At 39.2% G+C, this 26365-nt stretch overlaps 2 protein-coding genes across 2 annotated transcripts; one reads left to right on the top strand and one right to left on the bottom strand.

Annotated features, from left to right (window-relative positions):
* On the bottom strand, positions 1-23835 carry SEPTIN10 (septin 10). The gene is given in 12 exon segments (XM_053970172.1): positions 1-1805; positions 2026-2214; positions 4564-4696; positions 11714-11876; positions 12436-12532; positions 14038-14199; positions 17753-17939; positions 19013-19208; positions 19891-20008; positions 23495-23535; positions 23538-23637; positions 23639-23835. Coding segments are annotated over 12 exon segments (1620 nt in total). The 5' UTR covers positions 23735-23835; the 3' UTR covers positions 1-1667.
* Positions 23780-26365, top strand: SOWAHC (sosondowah ankyrin repeat domain family member C). Its single transcript, XM_053970173.1, has one exon. The coding sequence runs from the start codon at positions 23859-23861 to the stop codon at positions 25365-25367; it is 1509 nt and encodes a 502-aa protein (XP_053826148.1). The 5' UTR covers positions 23780-23858; the 3' UTR covers positions 25368-26365.

Genomic DNA, 26365 nt, shown 5'->3' with positions numbered 1-26365 from the left:
TTAAGCAAAACCAATCTATTTTATTTCTGTCAAGTTAGTATTTCATTTTTAAACAGTCAAACAACACAACTCCAGAGAACTGTACCTCTTATAGTTTCCCATTAGTTATCATGACTACTGAAAACATACAAAGCACTTAGAACTTGTTTTAACCAACCTGGAGTTTTCATAAATCTTCAACTGTAACTAAATACCACACTCAAAACCATCAAATATAGGTACTTTCCATACTGAGTTAGTAGTATCAGATTAACTATCCTGCAACAGTACAGCATTGCAAAAATATCTCAGTAAATTTTGATAAAAGACTGTATCTGAAATTCAAAACACTGCTTGTACATAAAAGCCTAAAAGCAAAAATCTATTAGCAAAATGAGTAAATGGTTCAAATATGTCAATAGCTGTATTAAATAACACTTAGTGGACTAATAAACAATACCATTTGAAAAGAACTCTTCAGGAAGCTTGCAGTGGATATATTCACAGAATACTTTTATACTAAACTGTTCATAGTCTGAATAGAACTGTTTATGGCAGGGACACCTTCTTTGGCATAATGCATTTAAAATTAAAGCAAGTTGACCACACTTATGTAAGGCAAATATATATCAAGGCAGAGCTGTAACAGAAACCCTGTGATGACAATGACAGTAACCACCACACTGTGTGGCATACAGATCATGCTTAAAAATTATTATTTTGCAGAATGCAGCAACAAGAGATATTAGCCAAACATTTTAGTAAGAAACTGGAACTCCTATACCTTCAAGAGTACACCATGAATCACTGCTTCCTCATGAGAAATTACCAATATTGTGTCTTCTGTCATCAGTACTACATAAAGCTGGAACTGAAAAACCACAGCAAGGATATAAACTTAGCATACTCTGAAGAAATAAAACTAAACCAGAGGAGTTACTCGTAGTAGTGCAGATAATGACTTCTGTTACCAAGAATTCCACTTTCATATGCAAATCCAGAAAGAAAGGAAATGGAATTTGGTAACAGTAGTTGAAATGCAATAAACTTTGGCCAAATTAGGCTTCTAGCATACACCCCAAAAATGTCAAAGCTTGATGATATCTGTAGAAATATGTGCACCAAGGTAGCTTCTAAAATTCTTCAGAATATAGCCGTTATAAATAAATTCAGAACCAAGAAATCTGTTTTCAACTGCAGGAAGTTATTAATTAACAAAATGTTACATAGATAACAAAAGTTAGTTAGTTATCATAGATAACAAAATGTTATCTGCAGTAAATTCGTAAATTATCAGGAAAGAAAATTAGTAAGTTAATTGACTTACGGTTTTGGAGGAGAAAAACATTTAAGTCACTTTAATTTAATATATGAGTATTTAATTCAATGTTTTTAATATAAATCAGTTGAGGATGTTATTCTGGACACTACTTTTGAAAGTATTTCTGAATTTTCACAATTTTTCAAGTTTTTATTTTGAGAGTGGTGAAAGAAAGAAGTGTGTGATGGGAAGAAATTGAAATCTTTATTGGGTCATATTCTGCACTTCATGTTTTTACAGCCAATTTTATTAATCTCTTCTCTCAAAAACCTGTACTAGGAAGACACATCTAGTAAGTGCCAACAGCAGTTAGACCGCTTCATAAAACTACTAACATACCCTAGCATTCAAAACCTGAGTGCTGCAATCAAATACTATTCCTGAAATTCCCTGGGTGAATTTCTCTCTCTAACTCCTCCTTCTCACTCTCCCTCTGCTCTCCAACATTCATAGTTCCTTCATCTCTGGTATGAAAGCATTGGACTTCAAGTTGAAAATCTTGGTTCTTTCATGGAAAAAAGAAAAGAAAGATAAAACAATGCTCATAGAACATACAGCAATTACTCTAAAAGTAAATCCAAACATGAGGGTATTTTATACACTTCTGTCTTCTTATCACAGAATAGGAGCAGCTGTCTTTTCTAAAAGATTACTGAAATTTGAGTTATAAAAGTGAATGTGAAGAACTTTCTCTTTGCTCTCTGATGACTGGCATCAGCACTTACTTTTCGCAGACCTTGTGTCTTCAAACTAACACCAGGGCTAGAGGCAGACACTTGTGACTGAATCGATTCAGTGACAGTTTTCTTCTCAATAAACTGAGCTATTTCATCTTCTAGAAGTTTTTTCTTTTCCCCTAATTTCAGCTCCTCCTCTTGATGCATTAGCATAAGATGTTCAAATTTAGTCAGTACCTATTCAAAGAAAGCACAAAAACTAACATTTCCAACTGGCAACACAAGGTGGTGATATTACAATATAAGAACCCTCAGCAAAATAACACTAAAACCCATGTCAGCTTGTGTTAATGGTCATTAGAAATTGCAGTTATTTCCCTGAACTGTTAAGATTAAAAAGCAGCAACACAGAAAAACAATAACTTTTATCAGACTGTTCTCATGATCCTGGCTACTACACTCAAAGTACAGGTGGGAAACATGGAAGGCACTAAGTGAATACTAGATTCCCTACTACATTTTATTGTATCTTTATTGTCTCAAAAAAGGAAGCCTTTAGAGACAAACCAATTATCAACAGACAGATTAAATCAAGATGACTCAAGTGGAATATAGTGGGGAAGTGTATATTTAAATATTAGTAAGTACACAGAGTTAGTCTGGCTGGGGAGTTACTAGTGGGCTGCAATAAGCTACCTACTTTTCAGCTCTTTGATTGGGTTTTTTGACATATTAATGCATTTTAGTTTCCAGATCTATTTTAACCAGTTTAAACCTACTGTAAAGTTGTATGTGACAACAATCATCCTTCCTCATCTCCCATTTCCCCACACATAAATTCTCCTAGAATCCTGCTTTTGCAAAGAAACTAAGACTATAAACGTAACAGTACATCTGCTGTACACAGCAGATCTGACAAATTTTATAGGTGCACCTGCAAGTTTCTTCAAAATGAAGGATGTGAAAGAAATCTGAAGTTCAACAGAAATTCCTGGTTTTCTTTAGTTTCCAGATACAAATACAGCAGTAAGACTACATGACAAATGTTCTTTAGGAGTGATTGCATGATCCCTTTCCCACATCAGGAACTTGGAAAACTAATATCCGTAATTCTGCAATATGCAGAGTTAACAAACCACTTGGTATAAATTATACAAGGAAAATATCAAAGGGTTAGCACAGATCCTGTGTAAGACCTTGCTGAACCTGCTTTGAACATGGCTAAGCATTCTTCCAACTGGACAGCCTCATACTGAGAAGGACTAAATTTGATTATTTCTCTACAAGTAGCATGGGGGTCTTAACAGATTCAGAAAACAAATATTAAGCTGCCTTCTTATTTAAAACATGCACCTGAACACCTCAAAAAAACCTGCTACATCTTTGCTGGGGGACTGACATACAGAAAAGAAAATTCATAAAAATACACAGGTTTCCAATTTCAAATAAACCAGTGTTTGAATATAAATACACATGACCATGATAAGAGCCTGGCAGAAAGCAGATGAGAAGATCCTATCTTGCTAGTCCATCTTGACAGGACTAAATCTTCAAAAACAGAGCCGAGATACAGTCTACATTTTCAAACAGTCTTAAGGCAGCTGGGAATAGATGAGATTTTGAAAGCAGAACCGAAACAAACCAACAGAATACCAGACATACACACGTTCAAACCTCTCAGCATGAGGGCTAAGTTTAGATTTAATAATTTAATCTGGAAGTCATGCAAATCCACATGGCCCACTCTGAAAAGCCTCAGGAAAGACTTTTTCCTAAAATCTTGGTTTTTACAGCACAATCTATGCACGAAAAGCACCTGCTGTGTTGTTATGGCATGCCAATGTTTCTCAGCACGCTGCTAGAGAAGACAAAGAAACACAACCATTATATTCATCACTCTCTTACTTCACCATATCAACTCCTACTCAACAGGTGCTTACCAAGCCACCCATTAAAGCTTTTAGACCATAAGCTCCTGCCTTCCCAAAACAAGATCCATTTATAGAATCACAGAATCATGCACACTGGGAAACATCTTTAAGATCATCAAGTCCAAGCATGAATCCAGTACTGCCAAGTCCACCACTAAACCATGTCCCCAAGCGCCACATCTACACATATTTTATATACCTCTAGGCATGGTGACTCATGGCAGGGCAGCCTGTTCTCCAACACTTAACAACCCTTTCAGTGAAGATGTTTTTCTAATATCCAGTCTAAACTTCCCATGACACAACTTTAAGTCCACTTCCTCTCATGCTGTCACTTTGCACTTGGGAGAAAATACAAGCCCCAAATCACTATACTCCTTTCAGGTAGTTGTAGAGAGCAATAAAGTCTCTCTCCCCTGAGTCTTCTTTACTTCAGGCCAAACAACCCCAGCTTCCTCAGCTGCTCCTCATAAGACATATTCTCTTGTTTGCTGGTGTCTAATTAATCTGCTAATCCAATCAACTTGTGTAATCAAACTGCTTTTGATTTAAAGCATTACTTTCCTCGAAATATTAGGAAATTAAAAATATCAACCGGTGATTTTGTTAAGAACTTAGCTCAGAAAACAAACTCAAGACAGACAGGCATGCTTGCCTGTTGCTCTGCCTCTTCCAACATTGCTGCTTTCTCCTTCACTCTCTGCACAAATCGTTGCTTAATCTCCTCTTCTTTTCTTTCCACTTCAAGGCAGAACTCGAGCCTCTTTGCCTCAACGACTTCCTGTAGACTGAAGTCCAAAAATGTAAGCAACTCTGCAACACGCTGCTTTATTCAGTGTGGAAAACCAACAATCTAGAAAATCATTGAAACAATTAATACTCATCTGAAATATTAATTTCTACAGCTTTCCACATAAAAATTCAAGCAGAAACCTAAACAGAAGCAAGCATCTTATCTATTTTTTTATTTACATAAACAACCCTGAGTAAAATTACTTATGCTAACAGCTCCTGGGCAATTTACATTTCAAAGTAAATACAACACTTTAGGCATCTCACATTCTGAAGACTTGATTTATACCTGACTCCAACATGCATAAGCTTCTTCTTTAAGTTGCTTACTACTAAGACACTGAAATTGCCAGAAAAATCTCCCCAAATTTCCACACTGTGAAACCTCAGTCTTCAAGTAGGACCACACAAAAACAATTAATCTGGAGCACTAATGTAACAAAAAACTGATTGTTCCTATATAAAAATGGAAGAAAATAACAGGATCTTCAAAACATATAGCACTCTTTTTTTAATGTCAAAATTTAAATATAGCAGAATTATATTAATATAGAATGAATTCAATTTCCTTAATAGTTCAACATCCAAATCACAGGGTTACTTTCCAACATGCAACAGCCAAAACCTCAAGACTGCTTGTTTTTTCCTGAACCCTCTTTTCCAGAAGTAAATAAACTGCACATATACTGTCTTATATTTGAAACTATATAGGAGGAGCAAATTAGTTCAGATCACTGAGCAAATCTCTGGCAAAAAAAAACAAGTCAGCAGGTAAATCAAACATTATTTTTAAATCTATGCCTCCCTTCTCTTTTCAGTACACAAGATAATTTTTTTCCCTCCAAACAACAGGTACTTGAAATTGAAATACTTCTTTCACGCCAAAGCATATCATGGCAAATTAAAAGATGCTAGTAATTTATTCCTATGAATAAACTACTAGAGGTTTGACATTTTCAGAGCCTATACTACCACTGCCAGTCAGTGCTGGTGGGAAATGTTGCGCTTTTCAAGAAATACAAATGGAGCTTGTACACAGACGTACCTCATACACCAAACTTCTTTTGAAAAGAAAACCTGCTTAATGACACGAGTTCTTCCATCAAAACATTTACCATAAAACTAAGTCACATGATTTCAGAGAGCACAACTGGAGGACCACAGCTGTTTTAATGATTATTGGAAATTCAAAAGCATTGTCTTCTACAACATTTGGCTTAAGAACAGATAAAACTGTGGATAATATTCTAGCCTTTTTTCTGGGCTGTTCTTTACACTTTTCATCTCTTCTAGCACTTGCTGAGTGCTGACTGGTCAACCTTTCCCAGCTGAGTTACTGTCCCTTTGCCAGGTAACTCATGCCTTCCACTCTCATGAAAAACAAAATAGGTATGTATATTAAGTATTTAATTTTGATTTCTATTTTTAATATACATACACACTTATGTTTTTGTCCTATCTTTTACTGTTTCTATTTAAACCATTTATAAATGGAAAAACTTACAAAAAAAACCATAAAGAGTTAATTATTTAGAGCAACACTAAGCTTAAACAGCTCTATCTTTAAATTTATGGTGACTGTGCAGTTTCTCAATCCTAATGTTTTAATTTGTATTCAAAATATCATGTAAAGAGAGAAGAAACATCTTGAAATTGCACATGCAGACAATGTTCTTAAGATATCAAGGTCAGAGCACTCCTCCTATTCTATCTTATTTGAGCACTACATGGCAACAAAATTAATTCAGAACAATTACCCTTTTTTGTTTGGGCTTGTTTTGGGGGCTTTTAATCAGCTGTGAAATAATTTAGGTCACCCTGAAATTGTAAATCCCTAAATCCACAAGAAAAAGGGGCATGGTTTTCACACAGATGTATTAATTCACACTATCTCTAAGTTTAGACAATAATGCTACAGCACAGGTTTTTCAACTGCTGGCAATCTCACACTATACACACTTCTGCACACACTGTAAGTTCTGATGGATAAAATGCTGCCTTTGGGAATGATAAAGCTGCTAGAGCAAATGCTAGACTAAGTTAACATGCTACAGTCACACCTTCATTTCTTTATGTGGACATCTTTAGACCCAGACTAGGTTACTTTATCAGGCAAAAGCAATTTTGTGTTGAAATTTAAAATATTAACTCTGAAGACACTCAACTCAGTAAATAATCATATTATACATAAAAATAAGAGGATAAATGAAAGTGTATTTTTTAAATTTACTTTGCAGGTGGTTGTGGATGCCAGTAAATGTTCAAGTGGAAGTGTGGAAGTGTTCAAGGCCAGGCTGGATGGGGCTTTGAACAACCTGGTCTGGTGGAAGTTGTTCCTGTCCATGGCAAGTGGGCTGGAACTAGATGGTCTTTAAGGTCCTTTCAATCCCAGCCATTCTATGACTCCATGAACTACCCCCTCCCCCTGGACTGAATTGTTCTGGGAATCACCAAGAAAGAACTAAACCAAAATTTCCTTTTCTGCGTGTGGCATACCAGCAACACAATAACCCAAACACTCTTAAGTGTTAGGAGATTTGGGGAGGAAGGAAAAACAGTTCACCACATCTTAAGCCAATCCTTTCAACATTACTTCATCCACTGCTCATAGTAAAATATTTTTTGGTTTATCTGAAGACTGGTTTCGCTGCTTTTCTTTTAGCACATTATGAAAATCAAGTTCACAGGTACTCTCATTCTTCTGGTTTAGACATCCAGAATGTAATACTCTGTACAAAGACACAAAATTTAAATGTCATAACTAATTATTTAAATAATGTATTCTTAGTGAGGTTTTATAGTAAGGGATTGTGAAGAAAGTCTAAACTAATCTATACATACCAGCACTACCACATGCCTTTCTACAGAAACACAGCTGTGACAGTTTTTTCTGTCTGCATGAGATTGAAAGCATGGAAGCCTAAAATTGCAAATTAGACACATTATGTTCATAAATAAAGACTCTTCAGTTAAATTCACTCTGAAGTGAATTTAACTCTCAGTGGAACACAATGTGCACTTTGAACAACACAAGTATTTAAAGTTCATTAAATTATACTTTTTAAAAGCTTTCAAATTTGAAAGTAACACTTGTAACTTTTTGCAGAACATTTGACTATTAATTAAGGTATATCAGAAAAACAAAAAAAAAATTAACTAGTGGCAGGTATTTCTAGCACCGTGCTTCGACTCAGTTATCTAACTCAGTTGATATTGAGCAATAGTAAGGATGTGGTAGACCTAAAGAATTATCAATTTTTCAGTAGGGGCAAGAAAACCAGGTATTTTGGGTGTGGTCCAATCTCATTCTAAGATGGTAAAATATTTAGCTCAAATGCAAAGGTCTGCAGCTGGTCAGATGAACTCCATTGCCAAGGACTTCTTAAGGAAAAGGTCTAACAGGTTTTCAAATGTTAGGTTTCTTTTCTTAGACATGACAAGAGTCACATCAACCTTTCTCTACATATAAACTTCTTCATGTCACTGAATCCTTCCTGGTTTTATGTAATCATCTTCAAAACAGACTGAAAAATAAACAAGTTCAAGAACTGCAAGGTCTGAATATCCCAGTTTCGGGGACGAAAAAAGCAAGGAATTAATCCCCACATACTGAGAAACCAAGATGCTTATGCTACAACAATGTTTAATTGCAATTATAATGGAGAACAAACTGTAATCACAGTGACAGAAAAACAACTAACCCAGAGAATTATTAACATCAGCAAATCTAAACACACAAGCATATGGCCTGAATATCAATCCTCAGCTTTTTTCAACAGACTCTGGTCTTCCAGTTTTCTTCTTTCAAAACAAAAATGTGCCCATAGGCAACAACTTAAATTGAAAAATGGACTTAACAAAATGTTCAACTTCAAAACACTAGCAATCCTCTCCTCCCTTGCAAATGCTTAGGCTAACTAACTAGGTGTGTGTGTGCGTATATTTAGAAGTTTGTTTTCCTGGAAGCACTCTTCATGTCTAGATTTCTGTTTTCAACTATTCCAAATTTTACCATTCAAAACATCTCATCAATTATCTCTTGCTGAGAATGACCTGAGACTAGGAATTCCTGTTCCTAACGAACATAATTGGACCATCAAAAAGGCAGGACCAGACTATCTGCACAGACACACACAAAAGCTTATATTTACTTTTCAACAACAAAGAAATACAAATGCCAATTTTAAGCAGCAAAAATTTAAAAAAAATTAAAAAATTCACTTCTGAATTTTATATCCAACAGATACTGCATAAAATGTATAAACCACACTCTAAATACTCTGCTATCCATTGATTTCATTACTTCATTCTTAGAATGCAATTGCAAACTAAAAAATTTAAAAAGTTATTATGAAATAGCTTCACCAAAAATACAGAAATAGGTGTTTTTAAAAGTGTGCACAAGACAGTCACTTCAGACTACCTTTCTTTTCCCTTCTCAGCCCCAGTAATAAAGATGCAAATATATTTTTCTGTTGTATGCTGAAACCACATCTCCCATAAAAAAAGTAAAACTTGCCAACAGGTTTTTACACACATGTAAAAGCTTAAGTGTTTTACACACACAGAAGAGTGAAAGACTTTACAGATGTCTGCCCACAACCTAAGGTAACTGGACATCCAAGAATTACTGGTTTTGCCTTGCAGTGGCATACAATTTTGGATGAATAAACTACTGTCCTACTTCTAAATCCAAAAGGGTAGTACAGGAACTTCACAGGCAGCTTCTTCCCAATATGCCAAAAGGCAGGGCACTTTGCTACTCAAGTGTCAGTGTTCAAATGCTACAAACAGCCAATTACTCAAGTCTAGCAAAGGTTTTCTAAATTTACATTATTATCAAATTTAATATGTAGACAGCTACATCACAGGCACAAAATATGAATTCTCAACATGCATTTTGATCATTATTTATACAAATAGCATGAAATTTTAATCTTCAAGCAAATACTGCTATGCAATATTAATTATAGTCTAAAACTACAGCTCTTAGAATCCGCAAGAATATATTGTAAACATCTTTAAGGACAAAGAGGATGACAATTTAATAACACATTTTTGCCCAAAACAACTGGATAGTCCCTATTCTAAAAATTATTTAAATGTACAAGCAAACTGGGAAGCACTGAACTTCCTCTGTGTAAATAGACATTTTCTATCACATTGCTGAGGATTACACTTTTCATTGTTACCTCAGTAACTTGATAAAACATCTTATGGGTAAGGCTGCATTAGTCTGCTAATTACACTGCATACACATCCTCTAAATTCTCTTCCTTTTTTATAGTATCATAAAATGTCTCTCAAAACACCAAACACCTTCTCTCGCAGACATCAGCATCATTCACTATGCCACATTACTACCATTACAACCACATCCTAGTCTTGCTTTTCTCTTCCTGTTGCAGTAAATCTGGGAAAAAGTTCATTTTTCTAGATTCTTATGGGATATCTATTCTTACCCTTCCAAAACAAAGACATTTTCAATAAAATTGATTTACCAAAACTAATTACTAAGTGTACTTTCTTGCCAGAACTCTCTCAATAAAACTGACATCTAGCGGGCCATACGTAAAATCTACACACCAGAGAGAACTCAGCTCTTCTGTATAACCAAGAAGCAGACAACTTCTAAATGAGCTCTGAAGTGTAAAATACTGGGACAGTCTGATGTGAACCTGCCACTTCAGGCTGTTTACAAAACACTAACAGTGTAGGGGTTTTACAGAGATAATTCCTTTGTTTGTAAAAGAAAGCACTTCTGTGGATGATGGTTTTTATAATTTAAGTCTTATCCTGAGATGGCTGTACACCATGAAACAGAGCTTCAGAAAAGCTGAAGGAACTGGAGTCAATACTGTCATGAAAAAATCTCTAAAAAAAAAAATCTTCCCTAGACAAGGATAACAAGACATCAGCTATTAACACACGTTCTTAAACTTAAACATAAACCAAATGAAAATGCTATGGTTAATTTCAGTTGGTTTTAAACCTCTTTCACCTTTGGTTCTCTTTTTATGAAAAGGATGGATTACATTCTTGTTAAGTGAAGAGAAATGTCAAGAGACCACTGATTCAAGGTCAGCTCAACATCATCTCAATGAATTAATCTGCAAATGTGCCTCGGTTCAAACAATGAAAAACTGGTTTTAATGCGAAGTCTTATTCTGTTTTTATGCCTGGTTTAAGTCAGTATTTCCCACCATGACTATGCAGTAATGGTGCTTCACTAACACTAACAATTCACAAAGCATCAGATCTTCCCCAACAGGATTCTGACCAGTTAAAAGTACGGTCCCATGCATTAAAAAAAACAAAACAAAAACAAGGGAAGCTGGAAGAGGGAGATGAGAGAACTGGAAATAAATGATTAAACAAAATAGATATAAAATTTTAAATGCTTCCAGTAGAAAGCAGCTTCACTACATGAAACAACTGAGTGTCTATAACCTTCCGTTTAACTTTCCTTTGGAAGCATTTTTTAACTCCCTACAGTCCAGCAAGAGATTTCTTAACCTGAAAATGCTAAGACATTTGTTATTATGGCAGATAATGTGGGAAGTCAACAGTGTAACCACTTATTTTATAAAAGTTTTTGTTTCAGTTCCTTCTGAACCTGGAGTCCAACCAAATTATTATTTAGAATCAGATATTCTTAGGAAAGAAAGTAAAACATAATACTAATATACAATGAAAATAATTTAGAAGTTCATAAAGCACAAGTATCTAAAGAAAACAGACATGCTTCCTGAGAAAAATTAAAATCCTCAGGTGTATTATAGAAGAGAAAGATTTCAGAAATAAACCTGGCTTTCATGTTTTTAAAAAGAATGCTCATTTAAACTCACAGACTTCTCCATGAAGGTAACTGAATGAACAGCTACATCCTTCAATTAAAAAAAAATATTCTTTCCTTCTCAGAAAATTTATTTTATGTATCAAAGCTGCTCTGAACTGGGATGATGTGAAGTGAATGGATGCTGAAAGCAAGCACTGCACACCAAGTCCTTTACCTGACCGGTTTGTTCTCAGGGCCAATGTCTCTGCAACCCAACTTTTCGAGCCTGCAGCGTCTGTATGACTCATAATATGTTCGAGTCTTCTCCTTTAAGTCTTCCATATTTGTGCAAAGCATCCTGCGAAGCTTTATAGTGTCACAGTGGTTCTCATTTTCCACTAATCAGTAAAAAGAAGGTTTTATTATTATGCAGAAGTAGCAAAATAGTCAAAATACTTTTTAAACATCATCACTTACTTTGTTCACTAAATATACTTCTAGGAAAAGGTATCTTGTTGTTTATTATACCTCTTATACTTCCTTTTAATTTCTAATATACACACTGAAGTACTGAAGACCTGTAAGTACTGGTGAACATATTTCAACTGTCCTAATTTCCTGATTGAGCTGAACACAACCACATTTCTCTCCTTTTTAACCCTCTTTACTGACAATCACAAATGTTTGAAATTTGGTAGTGCTAGAGGTACTGCCACTATCCTAACCTGCCCAAATACTACACACACGATGTCATACCTTGATCCCAAGAATGCATCAGTGTGGATGATACTACAGGTTAGTGCATGCCTCAAGTATTAATTGCTAAATTCCTTATAAGTGTTGATATATAAATATAATCAGCCTGGCATCAGTGAAATAGCCCCTTTTATTATTGGTGAATTTTATACTTCAACAACTGCAAAAATCTCATAAAAATACTTTTAAGAATTCTTTTACCTTTTACAATGCCCCAAGGGTATTGACGAGCTCTCACCATTTTGTTTCCAATTTTCACCTTCTCCATACTTCCTACCACAGCAAATGGCAAATAACCCTGTCGGAGTGGTACCAGTTAAGTCTTATCTGTCAGCACTCTTATGTAAAAACATAAAAACACTTCAGAAATAAATTAGGGAGGAAAACACCATTTCAGAAACAGCCAACAGGCAGTTTAAAACCAGGTATCACCCCCCAGGAGATCAGCAGCTGGGTAGTATCTACTGATAAAAAAAATCAAACTACAATAGAAGCAGAAGGAGCAGTTGACAGACCCAGATGGGTGTGTTGACAACTCAGAGGAACCTCAACAGGCTGGAGAAATGGGCCAACAGGCACCTCATGAAATAGAAATGAGAGCAATGCTAAGTCCTGCATGTCAGGAGGAATAAGCCCGTGCCCCAGCACATGCTGGGAGCCAACTGTCTGGAAAGGCACTTTGCAGAATAAGACATGGGGGCAACAACTTGGTGAACAGCAGGTTGTTCCTGATTCAGCAGGTCTGTCCCAGTGGCAAAGGCAGACAACTACATCCTGAGCTGCACTAGGAAATGCCAGCCCCAAACAGAAAACTGCTCTACAACATATGACTCACATTCAATCAGAGCTCAGATCCCAGTAACACATGACAATCACATGTTGGAACCTGTGCTGTGGTTACTGCTGTGGGCTTGGCACAAAGATAGGCTGGGCACTGAATGCCTGTGTGCTGACCCACAACAGCTGACCAAATAAAGAAACACCATTACCTGGAAAATAAATCACTAGCAGAGCATGGAAGTGGTAAGTAACAAACCACCACATTTCCCCACAGCAAAAGGTCCTGCTACTGATGGACAGCTGCACATTCTCACTCCTTGGTCAGGTAACACAGGTTGGGAATGCACAGCCATGGGCTCCAGCATCCTGGCTCCTGTTCCCTACTTTCAAACCCCCGTACACACAAACATGATCATGTGCACCTACAAACATGTGCACGAGAGCAGCAAATACAGAGTGCTCAAGGCAAAGCCATCTAGCTTCACAGCCTTAGCTGACAGCTGGCAGCTACCACTGGGACAGTCAGAAGGACAACAGAAAATGAGACAGAGTTGCATCTGACTTCTTCATCCCCAGAGAAAATCTGTCCTAATTTCAAAAGAAATTACTAAATAAAAGAAAAAAAGCAGGTGCAAGACTTGCTGTTGTAGAAAGTTGTAGACATGAGGCACCTAAATAGCTTCGCTACCAGATGTAAAATTCTATCTGTTGAGGAAAAGATCAAAGTCAATTTCTCCATCTATAATAGTAATTTTGTATTAATTAACCAGGTATTAGAAAAACCATTTATGCAAGAGAACCTCTTTTCTGGTATCAACAGGTATCAACAGCAGAGGGGCAGGAAGATTTGCAAATAGGGAAAAAAAGCCCCCAACACATAAGAGCTTTTTAAGGAGAAGAATAAACAAAATCATGACATGCAAACTTGCAAACTTAAAAAAAAGGGTGGCAGCAGTGTCATTAATCAGCATTACAGAATGATGCTTTAGTACTGAAATATCAGTATTTTTGTCATTTACTTACATTTGTGATGGCATTTATCTCAGATACAGTTTCATCATCAGTAGGAAACTGGTATATCCGGATGCCATTGCTAACTAATTCACTCATTATTTTCTTCTTGAACTCTTGTAGCTCAGATTTAGAAATGCTGTCTGCTTTGCCTATAACTGGTATAATGTTCACCTGTGAATGACATAAATTATATGAAATGTGTGAGACTTTTGAGAATTTTGAGGTGGCAACTTTTGTAAATCGAATTGTTTTTTAATTAGCTGTTTAAAGCCTCCTCCGCAGTCCAAATCTTTCCATCAATTGATAACAATTTTTGACAAACAATGAAAAATATTCTCATGGGCATCATTTAACTAACTAGCAACCAATTATTTAATATACTCCCTTAAAAGTAATTGATTCCAAGAACAAGGAAGGAGGTCTCATAGAGCAAAGTACTCAAATGCAAGCAATGCCTACTTATTAACTAAACGCCATTAAGTATTTATATCTCTGTTAAAAAAAAATAGATTGTTTAGGTTATAGCAGCAGAGGACATGGCTCAGGTGTTAAATGAAAGCTGTCAGTCTAAATACAGAAAGAAAAGGAAGCTGGCTACCAAACCCTGCCTACCCCTGAGCCTCTTCCTTGGGTTCCTTTCAGCTACATCTTCTCCACCTCACCACTGCAGCACAGTTTCTCCAGTATCTGACATGAGCAGAGAAATAACAAAGGCTAAAGCTTCTTGCTTACCAGTCTTTACACTAATTATTCAGATCACAGAATTCAGTTCTATTAAACTGCCCTATTTCCTAAAACAGTGATGGCAGTAACTTGGAAGCAATAGATGCCAATTTTTTCTTACAAATATTATCACCACTCCCAAAACACACATTTTTCAGAACTAAATGGAAATAATGAATGCCCAAGTGGAACAAAATGGAAATAATGAATATCCAAATATTTTGAAAGAACAACATAAATAATTTTTCCAGATTTCAGAAGATGAAGTGTTTTACAGAGTTCCTTGATCACAGATGCAAAAAGGAAGGAGAGGAAAAGAAAAAAAAAAAACAAAACAACATACACACTTTCTATTCCTCTGAATATTCTGCCTGAATGGCAGAATGCCTAAATGTCACGAAGAGATTCAAAATGGATATTTTTCAAATAAGATTTCTGTCTTAAACAAAATGTCCCAAATAAAAAGAAGCAAGCCGGCTCTGAAGTATGACTTCCAAGATTACCTGATGATAGTCCTTAATTGTGCAACATACATGATCTAAGCATATATGGGGTAAAATATCTAAAATCAAATAGAATTATGAAATATATTTTTCTAATAGTTGAACTCATTTAGAATTGTATAAACAAACTGTTGCAATAGGAGTAATTAATGCCTTCAATCAAATGAGCTGAGGGACAACATAGGTTTTCTCCAATATATATCTAAAAATGGATGGAACACAGAGTCCTCAGAATTAAATTAACCTCTACTCTTTTTCAACATGAAAGTTGTCTTTTCAACGTGAACGTTTTTCAAGCACTCACTGATTAGGAGAGAACTTCTTAGAAAACAAATAGCAGAGAAAGTCTACCAAGAAGAGTAAAACGCAAAATCAGAAACTGAGATTACAGCTATCAACATTGACATTAAATCACCACAATTGCATAAAAATTGAAAAACATAAAATTAACTCTGGCTTTAGATAAGCAACAAAGAAGGAAAAGAAATACATGTAATTGAAATCACTGTTGGTTGCAAGAGCAGGCTGATTTAAGTGTACCTCTGTGAATCAGTATAAACATTTCTGAAGATTCTTTCTGAAGGGAAAAAATCCAAACTAAATCCCCATGATACTTTACTGACTTAGCCATAAGCTGCATACAATTCTGTGAGAAGGAATTAGAACTGCAGAGCTCTTAGTTGAATAATCACTATTTCCAGCAAGAAAGAGTACAGGAAAACATCCCCTTTGTCTGTGAATGAAACCTGGCTGGTCTGTAGTGATGTCAACCTAAGCAAAACTAGAGGATTTTCCAGTGTCTAAATGCTAGAGTCCAAATTCTTACCTAGTCATCCAATTCATAATAGAGAAAAGTAAATTGACCATAGATACTCTGTTTTTTTCTTCAAGGCCTGCAAAGTACAGGATGAACCTAATCTATTCCCAGAACCCTCTCTACCTCTGAGCTGTATAATCTGCTATTGTTTTGTAGCAGCAGACTGTAGCAAGAGTACACAGTGTACACTGCAGTGGATTTAGGAAGAAACTCAAGACAGCTTTTGACATAGATTTACACATTTGATGGATGCATGTGGCTGTACCATCTTCTCTTTATGGAATCCTGTACTCAGGGAATACACCCAGGGACTCCCACATCCTGGGAAATTTCAAGTTCTTAATTGCCACTAGGAGAATGCAGTACTACTAAAAGCACCACAAACATGCTCCACAACAAGATGGAAACAAAACTACAGTTAAAGCATACAACTCTTTCTGTGTGTACATGCATATTTCTGTAGTAAGAGCAGAAAGAAGCCATTGCAAAGGGATAAAACGCCAGAGTTACACGTGGTTTATGCTCTCTGTGCCAAAGCAGAATTAAAAATTTTTGCAGTAGATGGCTAGAAGCCAAAATTCCCCAAAGCAGAATTATTTTTTGTTTATCCTGATGGAAGTATTTTCTTAGGATGCTGGAATTTGAAGATCTGTATCTTTTTCTTTTGAAAGAAACACTGTTTTAAAGAAAGTTCAGTGAAGAGCAGGCACAACCCAGAAACCAATGACATAGCACACAGAAATCTGCTCTCCCCTACCTTTGTACCACCATACCTTCCCTTCTCTGCTATTGAAAAGTTCAGAATGCAAAATACATCCACAAAGTAACAAAAATTCCAAATGTGCTTATCAACCACAAATGTTGGTTTGATCCTTGCTATCTTGGAAAAACTTCTCAGAAACAAGAAAATGCAGGAAGAAAATGTAGCGGGGGGGACTCTAGTACAGCACAAAGAAAAAGGCGAAAAGCACAGCAAATACATTTAAGTTTTCAAAATGTTCAACATTTCAACCAATTAAATCCAAATAATCTAAGGTTTCTTAAAATAGGTTAAACATTTAGCTTCACACAGCCCTATTACAGGAAGAAAGTTAAGGGTTTAGAAAATGCAAGTAATTTCACTAGAAACTGTTATTTGAAAGCTTTCTAAACAAATCATTATGTTAAAACACTAGTGCAGCCTATCACAGAAAAAGCCACATTTGGCAGGGTCTTCTGTTCATAGCTCTTCATGCTTCTTCAGTTATCTATAACGAAGCTCTTCACAGTGTTGCAGAGCTTTTTATATGCCAGCAGTCCCAAAACTAGAAACAATCATAATTAAAAATAGTACAGAACTTATGGAAGGTTACCCTATCCAATCTCACTACAATGTTTAGGGTTTAATAAAAGTAAAGTTGGTGTGGTTCTACTTTTTTTAGTATTTTTTTTAACTTTGTTGTGCTTCTTTTTTCAACATTCTTGCTATAAGTCTCTCTCTTTTTAATTTTTAAATAAACAAGTGATGAACTGCAAACTACTTGCAGAGCTCATTTATTCTGAACTTAAAAGTATATCAATACCAAAAAAACATTGCAAAACCAAATGCATCAATATAGAACTGAAAGATGGTAGTGGACCTAAAAGCTACAAGATGCTTTAGAAAGTAAGACAAATTCTTGGAACTGTTTCCAAGTCTTACCTTACTGTCTAGGCTTTTCATAGTTAACAAATCTATGGTTTTTAGAGAACGGCCTGTAGGTGAAATGAAATAGAGGCAGACATGGATGCGAGTATCATGGTAGTTAAATAAAGAACGTATAACTTTCAGTTCTTCCTCAAGATAGGCTTCAAATTGTGCATCTACATAATCCACTATTGGCTGATAGCTGTAGGAAATAAAATTTAACAACCAGATATTAGCTACTCCTAAACAGAGACAGGCTAAGAAGGGAATTCTCTTGTATTGTTCTGCAGATTTTTGCTTTACATGTCAAAAGGCTGCTCAAGTAGGGCAGAAAATTACATGTACAAACTAATCCTAATTTCTGAAAAGCAACTCAAAAAAGAATTGTGCATCTAATACAAACAAAATATTTCCTAGCTACCATCAGTGAAAAAAGCTACATAAATTTAATTATGATTATAACCAAACTTCCCAAGTGATGTTTTTAAATTTTTGCAATTAAGTTGTGCAAATGCAGAACTCTTAAATATAAGGAAGATACAACAACCTCTTAGGTACAATACAGGAAAAGAAAGAATATGCAACTAATAGTACCAAGAAACAGGATGAACTTTATCTTCTGAAGTACTGTACGCGAGAGAGCTCTTAAACAATAGACAAAAACTAACATGAGAAATGTTAGAGAATAAAAATCCAATTTATACTAAGTATAGTTTAAGTATACTTTATCCTACTTAAAACCAAATTCTAATGTGCTTTCAAAAAGAAAGTTTTGCTAGATGTAGAAGCAGTGCTTAGGGAGGACTCTTACATTTCTCCTGCTCCACAAAGTTTACAAACCAGATCAAATGCTTCAGTAATCCACATGATGTTATTTCCAGTTTAAGGTCTTCAAAAAGTTACAATCAAATTGTTAAAACCCTGTAGATCTAATCTATATAATCTACAGTACTTTATAATGTGCTTGACTGTTTAAAAACCTGCCCGTTGAACTCCCTGCTTTTCTCCACCCCAAAAGAAACTACTGCATGTACACATATTTATAAAAGATTAAGAAAGAAAATATTTCATAAAGAAAGGAGCAGAGTTCATCTGAATTATAAAATAATTTCTTACAAGAGAAGAACAATGCGTTTACTTTGGCACACAGGGAAAACAGTTAACCATCTATTTGGAATACATGTAAGACAATCACTTACTACAAAGCCCAAAGAAAAATCAACTTGCACTTAAGACCAAAACTCCAGCATAACATAGTGACAAGAGGACACTTACCTATCTGCTTTGTTGACCTGGTCACCAAATCCCACTGTTTTTACAACTGTCAGCTTTAAAAGAACATTACTTTCCTGGAGTTCAAAAGTCTGGGCTCTAAGTCGCACACTTGACAGAAAATGTGTTGACGGAGAGTCCACAAAATCAGTGTTAAACAAACTGCTCACCAAGGCTGATTTCCCAATTCCAGTTTCCCCTAAAGTTAAACAGAAGGGTTGGAGAAGACACTTTTCACACCAAATAAATACATAATAATCACAGAAAGTGTACACAAAAACTCAACTGATTTTTTCTGTGTAAAATTGTGCATTTGTGCATTATTTTAGTGAACACTAAATATATTTTCATTATTTTTTTCATCCTAAATATAAGGGTAAATTATCAGCTAATGAGTAATGAGCAGAACAGTGTCTTGACACTTTGGTTTCTTTAAAAGTCTGAATTAACTTCCTACAGATTTTAAAAGTTAAGTGGCTAGCTGTGAAACCAGAGATTCAACAAACATCTTTTAAGAATAAGGGTAAAATACTGAGCAAAACATTTGATAAGTATAGAAACACTTCAGTAATACCAACATGGAATTTTAGAATTATTTTAATCTCAAGCTCTTTGTTACAGGTGTAAGCCCCATTTACTCAAAAAAATCCAAAAGGCTGCTGATAAATGAATAAATGACTGGCATACATTGTCAACATTTTTTGGTCTTCACATTGTTTATGAAAATGCTACATACAAACCCTAATAAACAAAGCTGGGAGAAGGGGTGGAATTACAGTTCATGTTTAACATTAAAGAACTGTTTAACACCACAAATGTATTTCAATTCCAGTCACTTCCTAAGATGGGTATACCATTTTAGGCATCCAGATACTACTCACCAATGCAAAGAATGTTGAAGCAGAAGCCATGCTTGATGGATTTCCTAATCAGTTGGTCAGGTAAGCTGTCAAACCCAACATGCGCAGACAAGGACAAAGTTCGACAGCCAACATTTTGCTACAGAAAAATAATTTCAAAATATCAGTTAACAATGGCAATAAAAATTCTACTAGAAAGCTAGAACTCATTCCTTATGATTTCACACACAATGAGGAAAAGCCAAAGTCTGAAAGAAAAAGACCTGTCAAATGAGCTTTATTCCATGATTTGAAAAAACAAAAAAAGCCCCAAACCAAACAACCTTATGAAATGTGAATGAAATAAAGTTGACTAGTCCAACTGAAAATGTAAACTGAAAACTGTAGGGAGAAAATAGACCACAGTTGGTTCGCTCTTAGAAAATAGGAAAAAGTACTAAAAAAAGATCTAAGCATCAGAATTCAAAATAGAAAGCATAATCAGAGGAAGGTGTGCGTTACCGAACGGAACTCATTCTGAGGAGCTGGAACTGAAATTGCTATTTATGTCAACTAAAACATTATCTATACTCATTTTATGCACCAGAACTCTGAGATAGCATTACATCTATTTCATTACAAATATCTAAAGGTGCACATTCCTTTTCAAACATCAGCTAGCAATCTAGAATCACAACATCAAGGCAATGAGCACACTAAAATGCATAAGGCTAAAAGAAAATATCTTGATTCATACAAATGAACTGTATTTTTAAACAAACATTACCTATCAGAAGTAGAAATGGTGACAGGTCCATGCTATCCTTTCTCTTATAGTTCCAATCCACACGGAATTGGAAATGATTATTGTTTCCCATGAACATGCACATGGTCAACAGCAGGAATTTTTTTTTAATTTAACACTTAAAAGCCCATTAAAGTGACACCTTTTTTAATAGGTATGCATAGCAAGTCTCAGAATTCTTGTAGCTAGAAGGATATGGATATTCCTCATGGCATATACTCATCCTCTTCTTTATTTGCACAGGACTTCCTTGTATGAATTTACAGACTGCACTGCACTAACTGCACCAACTCTCATTTTACATTCCTCTAATTAGATAATTCCATTTTAGACTAATATGAGGGAAAATGCATATGCAAAGTGAACAATTTAAAGAGAAAATATGACATCTTTGGGCTATTAAAAAAATGTACATTCAAAGCATTTCAGAAAACAAAATTTCTCAAGGCATTCTACCAGAAGAAAATTACTATTAAAAAGTGCTGAGAAACATTGAGACCTGTCAGTTTCCTGTCCATTTAAAGACAAGTGGCTGCAGCACATCTAAGAACTCTAGCTACTCAGTCTGATACTCAAAGGACCTCTATTACCACTAGGATAAGACAGTTACCTAACACAAACCATTCAGCCTCCACACCAAAAGCCAGTGCAAGCGGCTCAGCGTGACTGAAGAAAGGAGGCCTTTCACCTTCACGTCACCAGCCTAAATCCCAACCTCTGCAGTGCCATTTGTAACTCTCCAACCAAAAAAACCCCTCACAGGAATAAATTTATTTCCTTCTGATGTCCAGATGTTAGAAAGATAAATTATTTTGTCAGCAGAGTTGCCTTGTTAGGGCTTAGGGCTTGACATGCCTCGATGATCTCAGACCTGGAGGAGGCTAACAAAGCCTTGGGAGAAGGATGTGCTAATGACAGTGGACACAAAAAATTTTAAAATTTACAGGGCACAAGGACATTTGGCAGAACACCCAATATAAGGAAGAAACTAACAAAGCCAACTCAGCAACTATGCTGAAACCAACTGACTCAGCTCCAAGGAAATTTTAGAAGAAAGAGATTGTGACCACCAACTCAAGAAACCCACAGACTCAAAAGAAGAGAAAAACTGTGAATGTGGACTAATTAGCATGACAAATGAGAGAATCACTAACCAACAGAAGGTAGAACACTAATTAAGAAAATTATGCAACTAGTAGCCAGTGACCCTTGATCTCCTTATTTGCTAAAATCTATAAACATAGTTTTGATGACTGGGCAGCTAGCATTTTGTGGGTTATCACCTAGCACCCCACTTTGCACAAACTAGAGTAAAGAAATAGAGGTAGCTTGTCTTAGTGTGTAAATTGCTGCTGCCTACCAAGCAGAAAGCCCTCTTTCAGGACAACACCTTCCTTCCTTACACAAGAATCACTGTCTAAACCTATTCCACCTGACAGCAACTGAAGCATTCTCTTAATAGAAAAGCAGTAGCCTACATTTTTCCTTCCGAAATTTTCCAAGGACATCAGGTGTTTGTCCCCTAACAAATAAGCAGAGAAATTAAGTCCACAAAACTGACCAAATGGTATCTGCATTCTTACTACTTCTAAAAGAAGTATCACCTCGTTGATTACCTAATTGATATTACCTAAATATCACCTAACTCACAGCTCATTCCTTCCCTCAACCCCATTTTTAAAGGTTGGTGGCATAATTAACGTGTCTGGATTTCTCCAGATTCGTTACATTGGATGCGGCTCTGAGCAACACAATCTAATGAAAACTGTCCCTGCCCAGAGCAAGAGGGTTGGAACCAATCTTTTTGAGATCCCTTCCAACCCAAACCGTTCTAAGATTCTATTATTTAATAAAATAATTTGGTTTATATAAAGTTGTCTTGACCATTAAAAACAGCATGAAAAAAAACTATAGCCTGAGATGGTGTAACATTTAAAAATTATTATTTCTTTCAGAAAGAAACTTGAAAAAACAGTAGTCTTTTAAATTTACCACATATTTTTAACCAAAACTGCACAACGCCATGCTATACCAAAGCAAAAACTAAGTCTCAGGCTACATGCATTACTTTGCATAAACCTCGGCAGAACGAGATTAGTAGTCTAAGCAAGAAACTAGCTGGCTGCTGGATTTGAAGATGTGACTGAAATTTGCCCTCCAAAACTCGAAGAAAACCGTAACCAGTGTTTGATTATGCAGGGAGTGAGGGTCCCGCCAGCCCCAGGCGGCTACGCGGAGGTCCTGGGAAGGATGCCGCGCCCCCAGCCGCGAGGGTGGGCATCCCATTAACGCGCCCATAGGCACCCCAAATCTGACTCTTCCTGAGCCCGAGTCTTCCACTGCTATCTCCAGGCATAGGAACTACGCCCAGCACCGTCGTGTGGAGGGGTTCAATCTTCAGAATAAAAAGCTGACAGCTTTGCCATTACACAGAAGTAATTCTTCAGTAGAGAAGATTCAACTTATTACCTGAAATACGCGATACGCCATGGGAGCGCTAGGAAGAGTGACATCTGAAAACAAGTTTCTTTAACAAGTTCTAAAAGCCTGGCAGTTCAGGGAACCAGGCGGCGTGAGGAAGGAGCCTTCATCTCCCCCGCTAACTCGACCCCACCCTGACGCGGCCCTCACCGGCGCCCGGCACAGAGCGGGGGCAGCGCCCGGTGCCCCGCAGCGAGGGCAGCGAGGTACAGGCGGCACTTCCACCTCTTTGCACGGTGCAACAGCCACCCTCCTTCCCCTCCCGGTGCCGGAGCTGCCGGGCCCCTCCGTCCCCTCAGCCGCGCCTCAGGCACAGGGGGCTGCTGACCAGCCGCTCCCCGCACCGCGGAGGGGACTTACCAGGTGCCCGTCGGCATCGGAAGCGGCCATAGCCCCGCCAGAGAGACACAGAAGGATGGAGGAGAGCCGGGAGAGAAGGACACAACCAAAACTGCCGCCGAAGGGGAGAGCCACGCGGCGGGGAGGAGCGCGGGGAGGGGACGCGGCCGCGGCTCCGCCGCCGGGGCGGGCGCTGTTGGCGGGCGCCTCCCGGCCGGAGGGCGGCGCGGTGCCGCCGCCGCGGCAGTGATTGCCGGGCATGCTGCCGCCGGGAGGAGGGGCTCGGGCAGCGGCGGCTCTACCGCGCCCGCACCACCACTGCCACCACCATCACCAGCAGCGGCAGTAGCAGTAGCGCCGGCGGCGCGATGGGGTAGCGGCGGCGATGGCGGAGCCGGCGGAGCTGCAGCAGGAATCAGTGGTGCGATTCCTGGCGGCGCGGGGCGGGCGGGCACGCAACGCGGAGCTGCTGGAGCATTTCCGGGACTGGCTGAACCCCGCGGAGCCCTCCCGCCGCGCCGCCGCCCGGCATCGCTTCAAGGAGCTGGTCAACGCAGTGGCCACCGTGCGCCAGGAGCCCGGCACCGGCGTCAAGTACGTGCACCTCCGCCGCCGGTACTGCGCCCCCGAGCCCCCCGCCGCCGCCCCCCTGACCCCCGGGGAGCAGGAGCCGGCGGCGGAGAACAGCGCGAAGCAGCTGAGTCCGCCGCCCTCCCCACGGGCAGGCGCTGAGGAGACGCCGCCGGCAACAGGCGAGGATGCCGGCAGGCGCCCGCAGCCCCCGGGGCAGCGGGGCGAGCCGCCCCGGCCGAGCCCGGCGGTGGCTGGAGGCCAGCGGAGGGGCTCCCGGCGGGGGCCACCGCCCGGGCGCGGCGAAAGCGGCGGCGGAGGCGAGGAGACCGCGATAGCGACGGGCCCGGGGCGGCCCCCGGCGACGGACGAGGCGGGGGCGCCGGAGGGAGCGCCCGGGGCGGCCGCGCAGGGCGGCGGCCGGCGGAGCCTGCGGGAGGCGGCGCGGGGCAGCTCCCCCCAGCTGAAGCGCGGCGCCCTCCCCGGCGGGAGCCGCGGCCGGGACTCGGACAGCGCCTCGGTGGCCTCGTCCTCCGCCGAGGAGGAGGGGAGTACCACCGGCTCCGTGGCACTGGACCCCCTGGAGCACGCCTGGATGCTGTCGGCCTCGGACGGGCGGTGGGAGAGCCTGGAGGGGCTGCTGAGCTGCGAGCCGGCGCTGCTCTGCAAGCGGGACTTTATCACCGGCTTCACAGTGCTGCACTGGGCCGCCAAGCACGGGCGGCAGGAGCTGCTGGCCACGCTGGTCAACTTCGCCCAGCGGCACGGGCTGCCCGTGGACATCAACGCCCGCACGAGCGGCGGGCACACGGCGCTGCACATCGCCGCCATGCACGGCCACGCCGAGGTCGTGAAGCTGCTGGTGGGAGCCTACGACGCCGACGTGGACATCCGCGACTACAGCGGGCGTAAGGCTGCGCAGTACCTGCAACAGGGCACCTCGGGGGACATGCGGAACCTCGTGGGGGCCCTGGAGGAGGAGGAGGAGGAGGAAGGGAATGCTGGCAATGGGAGCGGGCGCTGGAGGCTCTCCAAGGTGTTGCCATCAAATCTCATGAACTACCGGCTCTCCCACCACCATCACGGCACTGGGGAGGAAGCTGAAGGTACGGATGGGGCAGCGGTGCCGGGCAAAGGCAAGGAGATGACCAGGAAAGCATCTGGCAGCGGACGGATGAAGCCTCGGCTTAATAAGATCCGCTTCAGGACTCAGATCATCCACAACACGCCCTCCTTTCGTGGTGACGCTGAGGAGGAAGAGCATGAGGAGAAATCCCTGAAATCATCATTCAAGCTCAGGCCGAAGTCCAATGTGTTTGGATAAGGCCAGGGAGCAGGAGGTCTGGGAGGTGGATGCATGGACCAAAGTGCCCTCAGGTGTAGCACAGAAGGTGAGGCAGGTACGAGTGGGTGCTCATCTACACTCGTGGACTCTGGCCAGAAGGGTCCTGAGTATCTTGCTTCAACTCCCAGCTCGGTGTGGTCAGTGAGCCCAGCAGGTCAGCAGGGCTCTGGGAGCTCACAGCTCCTGGGAGCAGCTGCTTCAGCCGGGCCCTCAGTGCTGAAATGGGAGGCGGTGGGTATGTTGAGAAACACTGTTTAAAAGCTGTGCTCCTTTCTCTCTAAAAGCAGGCTTTGGGATCGTAAACCTGTGTTAGTGGATCTACTAGGATTAGTGAGGTGAGTGGGGGAAAGAAAAGTGCAAATGCTTTACTCTTACATTATTAACTGGTACAATAAACTATCAGCAAACAACTTGCTATGTCAGAAGAACACCTCAGTAATATACAAGTATACCTTAAGTTTCTCTTTAACAGCAATACCACCTGGCACAATGTGGATTTGGGTACACAAAATCGGTACAGAACAGTTTCCTGTCAGAATCCAAGCTTCAGTCCATCAAAGAGTTGAGCCTGTGTTGACTTTATGCATTGAAAATTGCTTGATTTGACAACATGACTATATTACTAAAAAAAAAAATCCATTGCACTGCAAGCAATGAATAAAGTTAACCATGTGCAGAAGTCTTTGCTGTCTGAGTACTACTGAGCTTGCTTATCGCTGTTGGAATACTAATACAAGATAATAGAAACAAAGCGTTTTTATATATATTTGGTATCTTATGTTTTGTCTTAGGCAAAGCAATTTTATTTTAATCACTGTGAATTCTCAAGTGCCAGACCTAGCGCAGTTCCCATTACTAAGTCTGGTCAATTCTTGTTAATGTTCTTTGTGTAACTCACTGCATTTAAAATCAGAAGATTGTGTTGTATGTTACCTGTGAAAGTTGTTCTATTTTAGAATAAAAGAGCACAGACACCA

The sequence above is a fragment of the Vidua macroura genome, chromosome 2, assembly GCF_024509145.1.
Source record: "Vidua macroura isolate BioBank_ID:100142 chromosome 2, ASM2450914v1, whole genome shotgun sequence".
In the NCBI taxonomy this organism is placed as follows: Eukaryota; Metazoa; Chordata; class Aves; order Passeriformes; family Viduidae; genus Vidua; species Vidua macroura.
Note: the sequence above shows the minus strand (reverse complement) of the source record. Positions and strands in the feature narration are given on the sequence as shown.